The sequence below is a fragment of the Entelurus aequoreus genome, linkage group LG27, assembly GCF_033978785.1.
Source record: "Entelurus aequoreus isolate RoL-2023_Sb linkage group LG27, RoL_Eaeq_v1.1, whole genome shotgun sequence".
NCBI lineage: Eukaryota > Metazoa > Chordata > Actinopteri > Syngnathiformes > Syngnathidae > Entelurus > Entelurus aequoreus.
The window spans coordinates 28720091-28739938 of NC_084757.1; the positions used below are offsets into that span (position 1 = coordinate 28720091).

Genomic DNA, 19848 nt, shown 5'->3' on the forward strand with positions numbered 1-19848 from the left:
TTTGACAGTACCACATAAGATATGTTTGAATTGCTGATGCAGGTTTATTGATTTTTAAATGCGCCAGAAAATAACCTGTCTTGTACACTGTTGAGGTGTTTCAATGCAAAGTGGTGCGTAAATGTGTTCCTGTATAGTATTTCTCTAGCAATGGTCATGTGGTGACATCAATTATGGTATTTTGAGAGGTAATCATTGAAGTCGGAGATCACTGAAGGCCTAGGTGGGAAACGCACGGCCCGCCACTGGCTTCTCCAACGTACACACTGGCACATTTGCAATGGATGACCTGTGTTGCATATTCCCTCATTGCTGCCAAAACAAAAAAGAACGAGGAATATGTGTGTCGTAAAATTACATATAAAGCGCCCTGTCATTTTTTATTCCATTGAAATTTGGCAAAACTATTTCCATTCACACAGTAAAACAGGACAAACTGCAGCCTTTGGAAGCTCAATACGATTCAATTTTTTCAACAGATAGTTGACAGCCTTAGGCGGAAATAACGATAACGACTTATGTCAACGTCAGTCAGCTCGTCGAAATAAGTGTGTTCTACTGTTTTGCACTCATTTGCCATGTCACCTGTATCATAAACCTGTCACATTTACCAATCAGTGTCAATCAACTTGTTGCTCGGACCTGTCTCTGCAAAGAGCGAGTGTGTCCTTCTTTAGGCGAGACGGAGCGTCTCCTTTCGCATGACGGGTCTCGGCTGCACTCTTCAGAGTTGCAGCGGGACACGTCTGGAGACAGCAGGTGGCGACGTTCTTTGGAGCGCCCTCGCTCATGACTGCTTTGATTGGTTCTTAGGCCTAGAAGAGAAGTCCAATCATGCAGTTTAAGCATTAAAACAAAATGCAAACTTAGCTGTCAAACACTGAAGATGGCTGTATACAGTCGCCCCTCGCTACATCCTGCTTTAAATCTCGTGGCCTCACAACATCGAAGAATGTTACTTGTTTTACTTTTTCAAAGCATACCGTATTTCCTTGAATTGCCGCCGGGAATATAGTATTCGCCTGCCTAGAATTACAGCCGGGTCAAACTCGTTTCGCAAAATAATTAGCGCATGCTTGGCAATTCCTCCGGGTCAAATATGAGTCATTAAATGACTCCCGCCTCCTGGTGGTAGAGGGCGCTAGTGATCCTTCTTGCGACTATCAGTACTGCAGAAGACCGGTGCTGCAGAAGAAGACAACAAGCAGCAAGCGTGAGCAGCGATCGTTTGCTTGCACTTTTACCATGGAGGATTACATATCTAAAATAAAACAGTTTTCTAAACTGGACTTTCAATCGAAGCAGGAGGTAATAATTAAAGGAATATCTCCAGAGACTTTTAAAACTGAAGAAAGATAAGGAAGACTGCCTTTGATCAGAAGCAGCTGCACAGGGACATCATTTATAAGTAAAGGTAAGACCCTAATAACGTTTTTTTTTTTAATTTAATGGGCTTTTCATGATAAGGTAAGCGCCGGAGTGAGAAGAGGTTTTAAAATAATTAGCGCATGCTTGCCCATCCCGCATGCTTTTGGTAAGCACAGGAGTGAGAAGAGATTTTAAATTAAATAGCGCCCCGGCGGCTATTCAAGGAAATACGGTATTCTACATGTTTTTGGCATAAATTAAGTAATACAATTAAGTTTCACTGTCATGATCCGTGACCCGGATCATGTTTTGTTTAGTCATGTTCTGTTAAGGTTTGGACTCACAAGGGGTTCCTGTTTTGTGCACCCATGGGTTTGTATTAGTTGCCATGGGTGCAAATCAGTATCACCTGCCTCTGATTAGTGTCCGGGATGCTCACCTGCTGTCGGGCACTAATCAGAGAGCTATTTATTCACATTGCTCGCCACACACTGTCTGGCTTCGTTGTTTGTTATACGCAACAGTTACGTGACTTCTAGTTTTTTGCACTCTACTATTCCTCGCTGTTCACCCTTGGTGATGATTTGATTTGTTTGCTCCACGCTGGTTTAGCGTCTGAGTTTTGCTTTGTATTTTTGTCCTGCGTTTAATATTAAAAGTCATCCTACCTGCACGCTGCTCCAGCTTATTTTCTGCATCGGAGGGAACACGACCAGCGCAGCCATACCCCAGGACGTAACATTTTACTATAGGTATTACAGTGCAGTATTTGTCTTATTTTCTAATAACCTGTTTTTCGGACTGTAAGGCACATTTAAAATCCTTTCATTTTCTCAAAAATCAACTCTGCGCCTTATAACCCGGTGCGCCTAATGTATGTACAGTACATGCCATAAGTTTGGACACACCTTCTCATTCAAGGGGTTTTCTTTATTTTAGATTGTCACTGAAGGCATCAAAACTATGAATGAACACATGTGGAGTTATGTACTTAACAAAAAAAGGTGAATTAACTGAACACATGTTTTATATTCTAGTTTCTTCAAAATAGCCACCCTTTTCTCTGATTACTGCTTTGCACACTCTTGGCATTCTCTCGATGAGCTTCAAGCACACCTGTGAAGTGAAAACCATTTCAGGTGACTACCTCTTGAAGCTCATCGAGAGAATGCCAAGAGTGTGCAAAGCAGTAATCAGAGCAAAGGGTGGCTATTTTGAAGAAACTAGAATAGTGGGTAAAATGAGTGTAAATGTGACTATATGAGTGTTAATTCATGTTTAGAGGACTCTAATAATGTTAAAACACGTATTTAGAAGGTTGTAAACAGTTTTTTTTATCCTCGAACAATATCTAATTAATCGTTAATCCAACTGAAATCTGTTTATCGCGGTCATGTCAGGACCCTTTTACCGGTAATAAACGAGGGGCGCCTGTATATTTGTTGGGTGGTGTGTGCTCAAAATGAAAAACCTCTGTAACTCTTCTGATGAAGCATGTACGTGCTGTCAGGGCTGACTCTCTCCAGGGAATGTTGTTCTTGCCATAGGCGGTTCACACACTGGTCTCCGATAGTGGAAAAGGAGCGTTTCATCAGCTTTCTGTCTGCTGACATTCCAGGCTGTTAAAAAAAATGCTCAAAGGTTAAAAGTCACCATCATTTAGGTAAAGATAGGTGTGCACCCTGGACTGGTCATCACTCAATCATAAAGACACGTATAGACAAACAATTCACACTCACATTTACACCAATGTACAAAACCCAAAACCAGTGAAGTTGGCACGTTGTGTAAATCTTAAATAAAAACAGAATACAATGATTTGCAAATCCTTTTCAACTTATATTTAATTGAATAAACTGCAAAGACACATTTTTTTTGTTGTTGCAAATAATCATTAACTTAGAATTTAATGGCAGCAACACATTGCAAAAAAGTTGGCACAGGGGCATTTTTACCACTGTGTTACATGGCCTTTCCTTTTAACAACACTCAGTAAGCGTTTGGGAACTGAGGAGACCAATTTTTGAAGCTTTTCAGGTGGAATTCTTTCCCATTCTTGCTTGATGTACAGCTTAAGTTGTTCAACAGTCCGCGGTCTCTGTTGTCGTATTTCATGCTTCATAATGCGCCACACATTTTCAATGGGAGACAGGTCTGGACTACAGGCAGGCCAGTCTAGTACCGGCACTCTTTTACTATGAAGCCACACTGTTGTAACACGTGGCTTGGCATTGTCTTGCTGAAATAAGCAGGGGCGTCCATTAAAAGACGTTGCTTGGATGGCAACATATGTTGCTCCAAAAGCTGTATGTACTTTTCGGCATTAATGGTGCCTTCACAGATGTGTAAGTTACCCATGCCTTGGGCACTAATACACCCCCATACCATCACAGATGCTGGCTTTTCTGGGTGTTGTTGATAAATGGCTTTCGCTTTGCATAGTAGAGTTTTAACTTGCTCTTACAGATGTAGCGACCAACTGTAGTTACTGACAGTGGTTTTCTGAAGTGTTCCTGAGCCCATGTGGTGATATCCTTTACACACTTATGTCGGTTTTTGATGCAGTAGCGCCTGAGGGATTCAAGGTCACGGGCATTCAATGTTACGTTTAGTGATTTCTCCAGATTCTCTGAATCTTTTGATGATATTACGGACCATAGATGGTGAAATCCATAAATTCCTTGCAATAGCTCGTTGAGAAATGTTGTTCTTAAACTGTTTGACAATTTGCTCACGCATTTGTTCACAAAGTGGTGACCCTTGCGCCATCCTTGTTTGTGAATGACTGAACATTTCACGGAAGCTGCTTTTATACCCAATCATGGCACCCACCTGTTCCCAATTAGCCTGTTCACCCGTGGGATGTTCCAAATAAGTGTTTGATTAGCAATCCTCAACTTTCTTAGTCTTTTTTTGCCAATTCTGCCAGCTTTTTTGAAACATGTTGCAGGCATCAAATTCCAAATGAGCTAATATTTGCAAAAAATAAAGTTTACCAGTTTGAACGTTAAGTATCTTGTCTTTGCAGTCTATTCAATTGAATATAGGTTGAAAAGGATTTGCAAATCACTGTATTCTGTTTTTATTTACCATTTACACAACGTGCCAACTTCACTGGTTTTGGGTTTTGTTCAATTTAAAGTCTACAGAAAGCTTAACTTGCATGTTTTTGGACAGTGGGAGGAAAACAGGGGAGTTAGAGTAATAAGTGTGGGCAAAACATGCAAACTCCCTAAGAGCCAAAAGCCAAATCCCCCTAAGACTATCAATCTTTCTTACCTGAGGTTCCATAGCCAGTCTGGGCATAGAGGACGCTCTGATGGAAGACGTGTGTTGAGGTGATTTGGCGGCTGTTGGGTCTGGCTTAGACTGCTGCTTCACTTGGTTATACTCCACTACGTCAGGCACCTATACAAATATACAATCTTGTAAGTAATACCATCAAGTGCTATGCTGTCTTTGGTTATGTAAGCTTGTTTTGTAGTTGCTTTAAGTGGGCCCTAGAGTAGGAAGTAGAAATCCTGTTCTTTTGGGACATCATTGCTCTTTGAAAAAAAAACCTTCTTGTGGAGATTCTTTAGAGCAGACCTGGGCAGAATACACGCGGCCCATTAAGATATTCAATCCGACCCGCCGGACGTTCTACATCATTTTTTAGTCCTTTAACATATAAACTGTAGCCGCCATTATGATGTGCAGTGCTGTTTTTAAATTACCGTAAGTCTTGAACTATAGAAAGTATTTCATTGGTTGAAATCTGCGCTTTTGAGTGTTTTACGGTCATGTCTGTTGATCATGTTTTTGTTTAGTTATGTTCTGCTTGGTTTTTGGACACTTTTTAGTTCCTGCTTTCACTCCCTTGCCTTGTCACCATGACTACTCATTAGTTTCACCTGTCTCACGTTTTGCACTCGCGCAATCATGTCTGTATTATTTAAGCCCATTGTTGCCAGGAAGTCAGCCTGGCGACATTAACTCTGAAACCTCCTTGACACCCACCTTTTGTTTGCACCCTTTTTTTTGTATTTTATAGTGTTAAAATAAATATGTATCTACCTTCACGCCATGTCCAGTCCAACTTTACTTGCATCTCGGGAAAACAAACATCCCACAGTCCACGGTTTGACATTTACGAGTTATTACGGTTATCTATGTCCCAGCAACTCAGACGAGGAACAAAGCAGAGTGGGCGGGGTTTGTTTTCAGAGCAGCCAGCCCGAAACGCATGCGGATGTGTTCTAACTGAATGTTATGATAGGCCAAATCTTGGCAAATTAAGGCCCGGGGGGCCCATGCGGCCCATTAAGCTTTTCAATCTGGCCCGCCGGACATTCCCCTCAAATTTGTTTTAGATCTTTAAGATGGAAACTGTAGCTGCCATTATGATGTGTAGTGATGTTTTCAAATGACCGTAAGTCTTGAACTGTATAAAAGTATTTCAATGGTTGGAATCTGCGTTTTTGCATGATATACTAGTTACTATGGTAATATAACTCGTTACTATGACGGTGGCACAGGTGTTAGTGCATGTGCCTCACAATACGAAGGTCCTGAGTTCAATCCCGGGCTCGGGATCTTTCTGTGTGGAGTTTGCATGTTCTCCCCGTGACTGCGTGGGTTCCCTCCGGGTACTCCGGTTTCCTCCCACCTATGTTACTGCATATGTCAGCAGCTAAATTAGGAGCCTTTGTTTGTTTACTTACTAATCAAAGAAACGTTTTCTTGTATGTTCACTATTTTATTTAAGGACAAAATAGGTTGATTGGCAACACTAAATTGGCCCTAGTGTGTGAATGTGAGTGTGAAGGTTGTCTGTCTATCTGTGTTGGCCCTGTGATGAGGTGGCGACTTGTCCAGGGTGTACCCCGCCTTCCGCCCGAATGCAGCTGGGATAGGCTCCAGCACCCCCTGCGAGCCCGAAAGGAACAAGCGGTAGAAAATGGATGGATGGATGGTAATCTAATTAGTTACTGTGGCAATCTAATTAGTTACTATGGTAATCTAAGTCACAGCAGCAAAGAAGAGGCACCAAGCAGTGTGGGTGGGGAGCGTTTCCACAAAGGCCAACCTGAAATGCGGGTGTCAGGGACAGACGCTGAAGGAGATTTTTACAACAAAGTTCTGAAGCTTAGTGATATATCAGATGTATCAGATTGTAGGTTTTTTTTTTACCCTTCATGTTCATATTTCGCTGTGTTTGTTGCATTTTTGTTGTGTTGCGCTTGATTGTAAAATATGTCGATGGAGAGGGGGTGTGATGTTCATATATTGTCAATATTCAGTGTTTTATCCTTCATAGTTAATATTGTAAATCCCACATTCTTTATTTTCATGTACATTCTGGGTATCTCATTCAGTAAAACATTTTTTAATTCCATTCCGTTTTTAAGGCGATCTGTCATAACGTTTTTAACATTCAATCAGACATTATTGTGAGGTTTTGTATTAGTGTTCCTAGAAATAGATATACCGGCCCCCAGACAAATTGTTTTCTCTAAATTTGGCCCCCCGAGTCAAAATAATTGCCCAGGCCTGCTCTATAGAAATTGGATGGATGGATAAAAAAAATGTTCAGACTTTTTTCCAAGAAAATAAAAGGTTCTGTATTTGGGTCAATACCATACTTGCCAACCCTTCCGGATTTTCCGGGAGACTCCCGAAATTCAGCGCCTCTCCCGAAAACCTCCCGGGACAAATTTTCTCCCGAAATTCGGGCCAAGCTGGAGGCCACGCCCCCTCCAGCTCCATGCGGACCTGATCTGTTTTCACGTCCGCTTTCTCACAATATAAACAGCGTACCTGCCCAATCACGTTATAACTGTAGAATGATCGAGGGCGAGTTCTTGGTTTCTTATGTGGGTTTATTGTTAGGCAGTCTCATTAACGTCCTCCCAGCGCGGTAACAACACACAACAACAGCAGTCACGTTTCGTCTACCGTAAAGCAGTTCGTCTGCCATAAACAGCAATGTTGTGACACTCTTAAACAGGACAATACTGCCATCTACTGTACATGCATATGTGACAATAACATCTACGGCTTTTAGAGAGTGCAGTGCACAACTGCGCACACAACAAGGAGACGAAGCAGAAGAACGAGGAAGATACAGCCATGGCGACGCCGACGACGAGTAAGATGAAGAAACACGCTTGTAAGTTCCAAGCCGCAGCTGCGATTGGACCTGGATAGCCTCCGGGAAGAAGTAGTGGACTACCTAGTGCTTGGTAGTGAAGATCTTCCTCAGGAAGCAAAGATTGACCGGTTTTGGGCCATGCTAGGGAGAGATGGAAAATTCCAGACTCTAGTGCATTTGATGAAAGCACTTTTGTGCGTGCCACACAGCAATGCATCATCAGAGAGGGTGTTCAGCATGGTTAGAAAAATAGTGAGAGAGAATAGAACAAGGATGGACAATTCAACCCTTAACTCAACAATGAGTAGATGAGTGTTATGTGTGTGTATATGTGTTAATAAATGAACACTGAAATTCAAGTATTTATTTAATATATATATATATATATATATATATATATATATATATATATATATATAAATAAAATAAATATATTTACTGTATATATATATATATAGCTACAATTCACTGAAAGGCAAGTATTTCTTATATATATATATATATATATATATATATATATATATATATATATATATATATATATATATATATATATATATATATATATATATATATATATATATATATATATATATATATATATGTCTTAATTAGATTATCCAAAAAAACGACAAAGGTAACACGCAAGGACATTAACACATCCGACAAATATGTAGGATTAACTGAGGGAGAGTTCAAAACCAGATGGAACAATCACAAGGCTTCTTTCAGAAGCAAAAGCCTGCGGGACACTACAGACCTCAGCAAACACATTTGGAATCTCAAAGACAATAATGTTGAATATTCAATAACATGGCAAATTCTTGCATCCAGCACACCTTACAACAGTGGTAATAAAAGATGCAACCTATGCTTTAAAGAGAAACTGTTTATTATATACCGTCCAGACATGTCATCCCTCAACAAGCGCAGCGAAATTGTATCAGCATGCCGTCACAGAAGGAAACACCTCCTAAGTAACACATGAGCCAATCACCACTCCCCTATGCCTGCCTGTACCTACCCGTTCTGTGCCCTATATAAACCATGGTATGTGAATGCTTCTATTAAAATCTCCTGATGATTGAGGGAAACCCCTCATGAAACAGGCCTGTCGAGATGAAATAGTCTTGTGATTTTTCCCACACATACACTACCGTTCAAAAGTTTGGGGTCACCCAAACAATTTTGTGGAACAGCCTTCATTTCTAAGAACAAGAATAGACTGTCGAGTTTCAGATGAAAGTTCTCTTTTTCTGGCCATTTTGAGCGTTTAATTGACCCCACAAATGTGATGCTCCAGAAACTCAATCTGCTCAAAGGAAGGTCAGTTTTGTAGCTTCTGTAACGAGCTAAACTGGTTTCAGATGTGTGAACATGATTGCACAAGGGTTTTCTAATCATCAATTAGCCTTCTGAGCCAATGAGCAAACACATTGTACCATTAGAACACTGGAGTGATAGTTGCTGGAAATGGGCCTCTATACACCTATGTAGATATTGCACCAAAAACCAGACATTTGCAGCTAGAATAGTCATTTACCACATTAGCAATGTATAGAGTGTATTTCTTTAAAGTTAAGACTAGTTTAAAGTTATCTTCATTGAAAAGTACAGTGCTTTTCCTTCAAAAATAAGGACATTTCAATGTGACCCCAAACTTTTGAACGGTAGTGTACATATATATATATATATATATATATATATATATATATATATATATATATATATATATATATATATATATATATATATATATACATATATATACATATATATATATACATATATATATATATATATATATATATATACATATATATATATATATATATATATACATATATATATATATATATATATACATATATATACATATATATACATATATATATACATATATATATATATGTATATATATACATATATATATACATATATATATATATATATATATATATATGTATATATATACATATATATGTATATATATATATATATATATATATATATATATATATATATATATATGTATATATATACATATATATGTATATATATATATATATATATATATATATATATATATATATATATATATACATATATATATATGTATATATATACATATATATATATATATATATATATATATATATATATATATATATATATATATATACATATACATATATATACATATACATATACATATATATATATATATATATATATATATATATATATATATATATATATATATATATATATATATATATATATATATATATATATATATAAATAAAATACTTGACTTGGTGAATTCTAGCTGTAAATATACTCATCCCCTCTTAACCACGCCCCCCATCCCCCATCTCCCGAAATCGGAGGTCTCAAGGTTGGCAAGTATGGTCAATACAGTAAATTGTGCTGATTAAATGTGGCACTACTTAAGCAAAAAGTGTACACTACCAGTGTGTTTAAATGGTGGTGATGGTGATGGTGATGATAAGGGAAGTGATAAGGGTGATACGGTGAGTAGTAATCATCACTCTCCTCCTCTCCCTCCTTGGAGCAAGGCCGCTGCTGTGAGATCATCTCTTGGGGGGAAATGGGGCTCAGGGCCACGAAGCCTCCTTTGGTGCTGGAGAAGGACAGAGCAAAATCAGATGCAAGTACATTTGCATGAGCAATGACGGGAGCATATTTACAGAGCTGATCCTGCACTGTGCCTGAGGAAGGACAGTGATTTGGCATTACAGATAATCTCCTGTGGCAAAGAGGAGGCGTCCATACGCTGGAACATGGGAGCATGTTTCTGTGGGGTAAAATGGAGTAGAGGAAAAAGGAAATTAAAAGATAAAATCAGTCTAAAAGCAAACTGATGACTTTACAGCTAATGTACACAGCATCCATAATTCATTTTCTATATCACTTATCTTGGTGCTCAAATCTATTCTTATTGTATATTATGAGCTGGAATACCCAAGTATGACAGTAAACAAATGGAAATGTTAAAAGAAGAATAAAATGTGTATATAGAGTACAGGCCAAAAGTTTGACACACCTTCTCATTCAATGCGTTTTCTTTATTTTCATGACTATTTACATTGTAGATTGTCACTGAAGGCATCAAAACTATGACGCCTGTGAAGTGAAAACCCTTTCAGGTGACTACCACTTGAAGCTCATCGAGAGAATGCCAAGAGTGTGCAAAGCCGTAATCAGAGCAAAGGGTGGCTGTTTTGAAGAAACTAGAACAGTGGTTCTTAACCAGGTTTCGATCGAACCCTAGGGGTTCGGCGGAGCCTCCGCCACGGACGTAAAGACACATCCGACGTATCGTGTAAATAAAAACTTCTCCCTATCAGCGTATTATGGATACCCCCAAACAATGTTCCCTCTAATTTTCCATCTGTTTTGCAGGTTGTTTGATTGATCGATTGAAACTTTTACTAGCAGATTGCAAAGGAAGAGAATACACAGTACAGTTTACACACTACAGTACATATTCCGTACAGTTGACCACTAAATGGTAACACCCAAATAAGTTTTTCAACTTGTTTAAATCCACGTTAATCAATTCATGGTAATGTGTGTAAGGTGTGTAATTTGTTGTGAGTTCATGCACTGTGTTGGTTTTGTTCTTTGAACAAGGTGATGTTCATGCGCGGTTCATTTTGTGAACCAGTAAAAAAAATATATTACTTTTTCTTGAATTTAAAGAAAGAAGGGTTCGGTGAATGTGCATATGAAACTGGTGGGGTTCGGTACCTCCAACAAGGTTAAGAACCACTGAACTAGAATATAAAACGTGTTTTCAGTTATTACACCTTTTTTTGTTAAGTACATAACTCCACATGTGTTCATTCATAGTTTTCAATCAATCAACCAACATTTATTTATAAAACGCTTCTCATACATAAAAGAAATGCAACGCAAAGTCCTTTACAAAGTTAAAAAAAATACCCCCGGTGACGCATATCCCCCATTATCACATACGTACGCATGGACACAGATACCAAACACAAACACACGCACACAACTTACACACATATGCAACTATATGGACAAATGATTGCACGGCTGAGTACAGAGGGGATATGTGAGTAAACACTATCACAGAAGCCATCTGCACCAGGAGGTCATCAGACCATGGCCACCAGGACGCTGACACAAAAGCACGGCCGATAAACCCTGAGGAACGTTGGTAAATAAAAATAATAAAACTTGTAAAATAGTAAGAATTACGAGTAGAGATAAAGAATACAATACAAGTAAGACATATGAAGATTAATAGAAAAAATACAATGAATATAGTTTATGCCTTCAGTGACAATCTACAATGTAAATAGACATGAAAATAAAGAAAACGCATAGAAATGACAAGGTGTGTCCAAACTTTTGGCCTGTATTTATTATTTTACAAATTTTTACTTTTTATTCGACCCCTTTTACCGTATTGCTTTTGCACTATCTTGTTAGCTCATTCATTGTTTATGTTCTTTGTTTGTTTTGTTTTTTGCTCTATGCTTTTTTAACCTGTAAAGCACTTTGGTTCAATTTAGAAGTTGTTGAAAACGTGCTATATAAATAAAGTTGACTTGACTGTACTGTACTGTACCTGTTCCTCCAGCTGCTGTCGAAGCTTCTTGGCCTTGCTTTGCTTGTAGTAGTCCATGATCATCATGGCGGCATAGATCTTGCCAATGGTCATGTCACTCGCTGAGAAAAAAGGTGGAATACAATATGAAAAAAAAACATTTTACTGTCACTGTCGTATAATACATACGTTTTTGTCTGAGCGTCACCTTTGTTAATGGGAACCAGCAGGGCCAGCATCTTCTGAGAGAGGTGAGGCCAGATGATACTAATTTCCTTCTGAAGGTCCAAGTCCATCTGATTGCGATCCTCCCCTCCTGGAAGTTAAAGCAACACAAATTCCAGGTAGCAGACGGCACGTTTTTTTTCTTCTTCTGCAAATGCATTTGATGTGTTATACAGAGCAGGGATTGATCAGCTTGATGCAATTGTGAATTTATGGATCGTTCTTCTAACCTCCGGCTATCTTGACCTCCAAGGCGGTGCGGATGAGGGCCATGAGGGTGGACGTGAAGTGCACAGACATGTCCTCATCCACAGGCATGTTCATCAGGACTAGTCTCTGTCAAACATGTGTCATCGTAATTAGCAAGACAGGTAACATAGAAAACTTTGTTTTAAAGCCCAGAATTGCCGATAAGAATGTAGGGCCTAATTTACTAAGATCCAAATACCACGTGCTACAAGTGTGCAAATCTATACAATTGCGAATTTGCATGTACTATTAGTGGGTGTGTTGCGTGTGATCTATTAACACTGCATGTGCAATTGAAAAGTGGCACAGACCGCCTTTTTAAATGAGGATTTTGCGTGTACTATATCACCCCAACAACACTCGACACAAACAATCACTCAAAATTAGAGATGTCCGATAATGGCTTTTTTGCCGATATCAGATATTCCGATATTGTCCAACTCTTAATTACCGATTCCGATATCAACCGATACCGATATATACAGTCGTGGATTATTAACACATTATTATGCCTAATTTTGTTGTGATGCCCCGCTGGACGCATTAAACAATGCAACAAGGTTTTCCAAAATAAATCAACTCAAGTTATGGAGGGGGGGTAGTTAGTGCTGCAAGGGGTCTCGGAAGAGTTAGTGCTGCAAGGGGTTCTGGGTATTAGTTCTGTTGTGTTTATGTTGTGGTACGGTGCGGATGTTCTCCCGAAATGTGTTTGTCATTCTTGTTTGGTGTGGGTTCACAGTGTGGCGCTTATTTGTAACAGTGTTAAAGTTGTTTATACGTCCACCCTCAGTGTGACCTGTATGGCTTTTGATCAAGTATGCATTGCATTCACTTACGTGTGTGTAAAAGCCGCATATATTATGTGACTGGGCCGGCACGCAAAGTAAGTGCCTTTAAGGTTTATTGGCGCTCTGTATTTCTCCGTATGTCCGTGTACACAGCGGCGTTTTAAAAAGTCATACATTTTACTTTTTGAAACCGATACCGATAATATTGAAACCGATACCAATAATTTCCGATATTACATTTTAAAGCATTTATCTGACATCCCTACTCAAAATCCTTGACCGAAAACCACAACACCACCATTACTGTTTAGTTCTCCAAAAATATAGATTGTTAAATTTTGCTAACATTCAAAGATTAGCATCAATACGAATTGCCCATCAAATCCTAAATAACTGCACCAGCGCCACTTAAGCACTTTGTCCAGTTTACATCTGCTGTGACAACTAGGAACACACAAGCCTCCACCAGGGGGCAGTGTAGCGTACCCAGATGGAAAACCTCTTTTGCACAATCAGCCTTTTCATTCATCCATCCATCCATTTTCTACCGCTTGTCCCTTTCGGGGGCGCGGGGGTTGCTGGAGCCTATCCCAGCTGCATTCGGGCGGAAGGCGGGGTACACCCTGGACAAGTTGCCACCTCATCACAGGGCCAACACAGATAGACAGACAACAATCACACTCACATTCACACACTAGGGCCAATTTAGTGTTGCCAATCAACCTATCCCCAGGTGCATGTCTTTGGAGGTGGGAGGAAGCCGGAGTACCCGGAGGGAACCCACACAGTCACGGGGAGAACATGCAAACTCCACACAGAAAGATCCCGAGCCCTGGATTGAACTCAGGACTACTCATGACCTTCGTATTGTGAGGCACATGCACTAACCCCTGTTCCACCGTGCTGCCCCAGCCTTTTCATATAAAGCGATAAAGAAATGGAACGACCTCATAACAACCTTTGAAAGTTACATGCTATAGTATAATTGTATTGTTATAATTTTATTGCATATTTTTTGTATCTTTTTAATTTAGGTAACCAGGGACTGCAAGATGGACATCAGCTATTTAGCTATAATCTGGTGCAGAACATATCTGTGTTTGAGCTTAATGTCTCTGTGCATTGTCCCTTCAAATAAAGACTACACTAAACTCTCATTTACTGCACGTTCATATATTATCATGCTCTTACCTGGGGCGTTTTGCTATGTTTTCAAACAAGCAGCAGACATCTACCACTTTTTATGGACATTTTTAGAAGCAGTCGTGCGGTGTATCTACATCATGGGTGTCAAACTCATTTTCATTCAGGGCCACATCGCAGTAATGGCTGCTTTCAGAGGGCCGCTTTTAAAAAAATTAATTTTACATTATGCATGCAAGGTCTAGGTCAGGGGTCGGCAACCCAAAATGTTGAAAGAGCCATATTGGAGCAAAAATACAAAAACAAATCTGTCTGGAGCCGCAACAAATTAGAAGCCATATTACATACAGATAGTGTGTCATGAGATATACATTGAATTGAGATGACTTAAAGGAAACTAAATGAGCTCAAATATAGCTACAAATGAGGCATAATGATGCAATATGTACATATAGCTAGGCTAAATAGCATGTTAGCATCGATTAGCTTGCAGTCATGCAGTGACCAAATATGTCTGATTAGCACTCCACACAAGTCAATAACATCAACAAAACTCACCTTTGTGTATTCAAGCACAACGTTAACAGTTTGGTGGACAAAATGAGACAGAAAAAGAAGTGGCATAAAACACGTCCTAGGAAGTCGGAGAAAGTTATACATGGAAACAAACTAAAGGTGAGTTCAAGGACCGCCAAAATTAGTAGGACAAAACGGTGCTAGCCAAATACTCGAATCAGTGAAGCATGTTTAATACAAACAGTGTGCTTTATAACAATTAGGGAGGTTTGTGTCATGTTTGTCCTCCCACAGAAACCATACTAAAACAAAAAAAAAAGTTTTTTTTCCCCCTCATCTTTTTCCATTTTTCATACATTTTTGAAAAAGCTTCAGAGAGCCACTAGGGCGGCGCTAAAGAGCCACATGCGGCTCTAGAGCTGCGGGTTGCCGACCCCTGGTCTAGGTCAAGGTCAAGGTTTCTTCAATGGTACCCGGAGGTAAAATAGTTGTGCAGACATTTGTAATTCAGCGTCAAGACAGAATGAAGCAAGCAAATACGAATCATGTAAAACATAAAAACGTTTAAAAAATCCAAAAAAAACGATCAACAGTGTACAAGCAAACTGGAGAAAAATAAAATAATACCTAATAAACCAATACAATCATTGTGATTAAAGTCCTATGGCATAATAATGCGGGTAATAACCTGTGATTAATCATGATTAATCGAAATGCATATACATTTGATTATTAGATTTTTTTATGTGTAACTTGCTTTAAAATCAAAAATAAAGGTGACACGCAGATATTTAACTATTTGTTTTTAATCTACAAAAATAGTTTTGCAATACAGTATACAATAATATAATTGGCATGATCAGATAATATTACACTTTGAAATACGCATTTTTTTGGTCAAAATTGAAAGAACGAATGCATTTAGTAAAACAAAAAAAGAAAAAAAAAAGTACTTTATTGAAACCCAGTTTTTTCAGGCTTTTGCCTAAAATGATGTGGCAGGCCAGAACTGACCCCCGGGCCTTGAGTTTGACACCTGTGATATACATTTACACCACATTTTTTCTTTTTTTTTTAACCGCTGAAAGTGCATGGGAGGGAGTCTGCACTATTGTGCTCACTACACAGAAAATACATACTTTAATAGAGGGTGTATGTTAATAATTGTATGTGAAAAAAACACTAAAGGACAATCAATTAAATTACTTTGATCAGCCTTTTAAGTCATATAGGAGTTATGAAATTAGAAAAGGATGTTGCTGAATAGATGATGTGTCCAATATTTTTTATGATTGTCCAAATATGTTGAAACAAACACATAGGACGGAGGATGTCTATTGTCATTTAGCGCGTTCTTTTCACACGTGCTATATAAAACGCAAAATAGAGCTCCCAGAACAGTGATGAATGTTGATAAATCACATTGCACGTGCTTGTATGATATATTTGCATTTTCTCCTCCCGGTATTATGGACGTTTTGATGATCATATATTCTGCATATTAATGAAGACAAAGACGCAAAATGGATTGCACGCCTTATTCTGCTCATTTAACAAGCACAATCCACTTTGCACACGTTTAGTAGTGCTATTAAGTTTGCACGTGTTTTAGTACCTTTAGTAAATCAGGCCGTTAATTCTCCTCCAGTTGTGAATGCATTTATTGTTGATGGACAAATTCAACTATGTCTATCATGTTGACATGAAAAATCAACAATTGTGAGTACATAGCTCACATTTTAGCAACCATTTTTTATTCCAGTTATCTTCTCTAAGGTCAATCAGTAAGTGAAACCTGCCTACTCCATGCAGTAGTTAAGTGTACAGTTGGTAATACAGTTTACATTCCTATGGCATCTCTGAGCTTTTGTAAGTAGAATCTTGCATATACAGTTGAAATTAATGAAAAAAGGTATATTGTGCAAAGATTGTTTAGACTTAGACAAACTTTAATGATCCACAAGGGAAATTGTTGCATTTTTTTCTTTTCCCCCCAGCAATTAGATTTACAAGGTGAAACTAACACATGACTAAGGCATGGAACTTAATTTTGAGTTCCATCCAAATATTTTAAGTCTTCTTTTAATATGATTTTGATGATCATGGCTCACAGCTTATGAAAACTTTGAATTGAAAATGTCAGAAAGTGTTGAGTTTTCAAAAACCGTTCATGATCATGAAAATTATAAAAAAATAAAGGCTTGACATATCTCACTTTGCATGAAATGAGTTTATACCAGATTGAAATTGGATGTTGAATTGCTGAAATTAAACATGTTTTGCACGATATTACATTTGTTTTTGTTTCATCTGCATTCAGCAGTATTGCGAGTACAAACATGCATGCAGGCTTGCTCACACACACAAACATGCACATGCTATATGTCTGTTGCATGTATTCAGGCATGCTGATGCAATGCTGGGCTGTGGCAGGAGACACATGCACATATACGTAGGTATATGTCAATAAAAGGAGTGTGATGACAAGATAAAGCATGTCGTAACTGAAAATCTCTCTCAGCTGTTAACAGCTAATACGTACCGTATTTTCCGGACTAAAAGCCGCTACTTTTTTTCCCACAGCTTTAAACTCTGCGGTTTATACAAAGGAGCGGCTAATTTATGGAATTTTCTTCGCTAATGGATTAAGCAAAGGAATAAAAACAACTTACTAAAATAATTCACTTTAAGAAACTGTTCAAACTCAAAGTTTTTACAAAGTACAAGGAAGAAGAATCCTGATAAAGATCTTGAACCTTATCTTATTTAATAATAGATGGATGAAGATGACTTTTCTGTTTTGTTTCATCAGCCGTTTTACTGCCGTGTTACAGTCACCATTTGGAAACAATTAAGGTTTGTAAATAAAAATTTACATAGTCTTTCTATGTAAATAGAATAGAATAGAATAGATTCAAGCCACAGGGGCGGCGTGGCTTGAATGGGAGAGCGGCCGTGCCAGCAACTTGAGGAATCCGGGTTCGATCCCTGCTTCTGTCATCCTGGTCCCTGGGCAAGACACTTTACCCACCTGCTCATTGGGGGCCACCCACAGTGGTTTAAAATGTAGTTTAAAGATGTAGATAATGGGTTTCACTATGTAACGCACTTTGAGTCTCTAGAGAAAAGCGCTATATAAATATAATTCAAATTCACAAATAAATAAATGCATTTATTTCATCCATCCATTCTTTCATTCTCAAAATAATCTTACTTATCTCATCATATGAAATATGACTTACTTCACCAATTATTATTTATTTTTTTATTTTTATTGTGATTACTTATGGAGAATATTGTGACTAAATTGAGAACAGGAAGTGAACAAAAGTTTTAGCAACTGTTATGTAAAAGAAAAGGGGTAGGATTAAAGAAGATCTGCTTCTTCCTACTCCTTTTCAAACATTTTGAAAAGAGAAACTGGAAATTGTGATGCATCATGTTGTATGCTTGCATGTTCGAAATAAACTCAAACATATATAATTTCAAGTACCGGTATAAATCTGTGGCTTATATTCCGGTGCGGCTAATACACTACCGTTCAAAAGTTTGGGGTCACCCAAACAATTTTGTGGAATAGCCTTCATTTCTAAGAACAAGAATAGACTGTCGAGTTTCAGATGAAAGTTCTCTTTTTCTGGCCATTTTGAGCGTTTAATTGACCCCACAAACGTGATGCTCCAGAAACTCAATCTGCTCAAAGGAAGGTCAGTTTTGTAGCTTCTGTAACGAGCTAAACTGTTTTCAGATGTGTGAACACGATTGCACAAGGGTTTTCTAATCATCAATTAGCCTTCTGAGCCAATGAGCAAACACATTGTACCATTAGAACACTGGAGTGATAGTTGCTGGAAATGGGCCTCTATACACCTATGTAGATATTGCACCAAAAACCAGACATTTGCAGCTAGAATAGTCATTTACCACATTAGCAATGTATAGAGTGTATTTCTTTAAAGGTAAGACTAGTTTAAAGTTATCTTCATTGAAAAGTACAGTGCTTTTCCTTCAAAAAATAAGGACATTTCAATGTGACCCCAAACTTTTGAACGGTAGTGTACATGCAAACACATTTATTTTCTTGCGGCTTATAGTTCTGAAAATACGGTAAATGAAATCTTGTCTGCTGAGGAGCAAAGCAAACCAGGCTATTGTAACGTTAAATCAGTGCAAATGAAAACAACTTAAAGTGTTTCAAATGAACAATACTGCGTCATACAGTTGACAGGAAGTGCTAATTCATTTGCAAATAAAACACCCTCTCAGATGCAAGAACACAACTGCAACTTAGGTTGCTTCTGTCTACCTTATAAGCCACCTTGGAGGGGCATTTCTTGCCCAGGCCTAGAGGTGGTGACATGTTTGTCAGCATCTCATACATGTCAGTGTAATGGATGCGACCACTGAGGGGGGGGCCAACGTGGTCGTGACAGTGGGAGAATGAGATGGAGGGAGAAGGGGGAAAATAAGGACACAAGGGGAAGAAAGGGCAAAAACCAGGAATAGGGGAGATAAAAAAGAGAAGATTATTCAAATGCAGAGAGAGAGAGAGAGAGAGGGAGAGAGAGTAAGAGAGAGAGAGAGAGAGAGATATCTGTTTTATTTCTATGCTGCCAGCAGGGCATAGAAATGAGAGGAATAGGGGGAACCTTCGACAGGGTGAGCAAAGGATGACAGCCTGGATCTGCTACAAATCATAGTTTGTGTGTCACAGCATTCCTATAGTAAACATCATAAACCAGATCCAAAGGGTAGAAGGAGACAGGACTACAGAACATGGCTAAATAGGTCCATCAAGTGTACATTTGAACATAATTTCAATT

At 38.4% G+C, this 19848-nt stretch overlaps 1 protein-coding gene across 1 annotated transcript in view; it reads right to left on the minus strand.

The window, feature by feature from the left end:
• LOC133644665 (voltage-dependent R-type calcium channel subunit alpha-1E-like) overlaps positions 1-19848 on the minus strand; it is a 495634-nt gene that overhangs the window by 168486 nt on the left and 307300 nt on the right. The window contains exons 39-47 of the mRNA XM_062039342.1: positions 19332-19428; positions 12560-12665; positions 12313-12420; positions 12126-12226; positions 10213-10319; positions 9974-10145; positions 4648-4776; positions 2840-2987; positions 643-815 (exon numbers count right to left, since the gene is read on the minus strand). Coding sequence (XP_061895326.1) covers positions 643-815; positions 2840-2987; positions 4648-4776; positions 9974-10145; positions 10213-10319; positions 12126-12226; positions 12313-12420; positions 12560-12665; positions 19332-19428 — 1141 coding nt within the window. The remainder of the gene's footprint in view (positions 1-642; positions 816-2839; positions 2988-4647; positions 4777-9973; positions 10146-10212; positions 10320-12125; positions 12227-12312; positions 12421-12559; positions 12666-19331; positions 19429-19848) is intronic.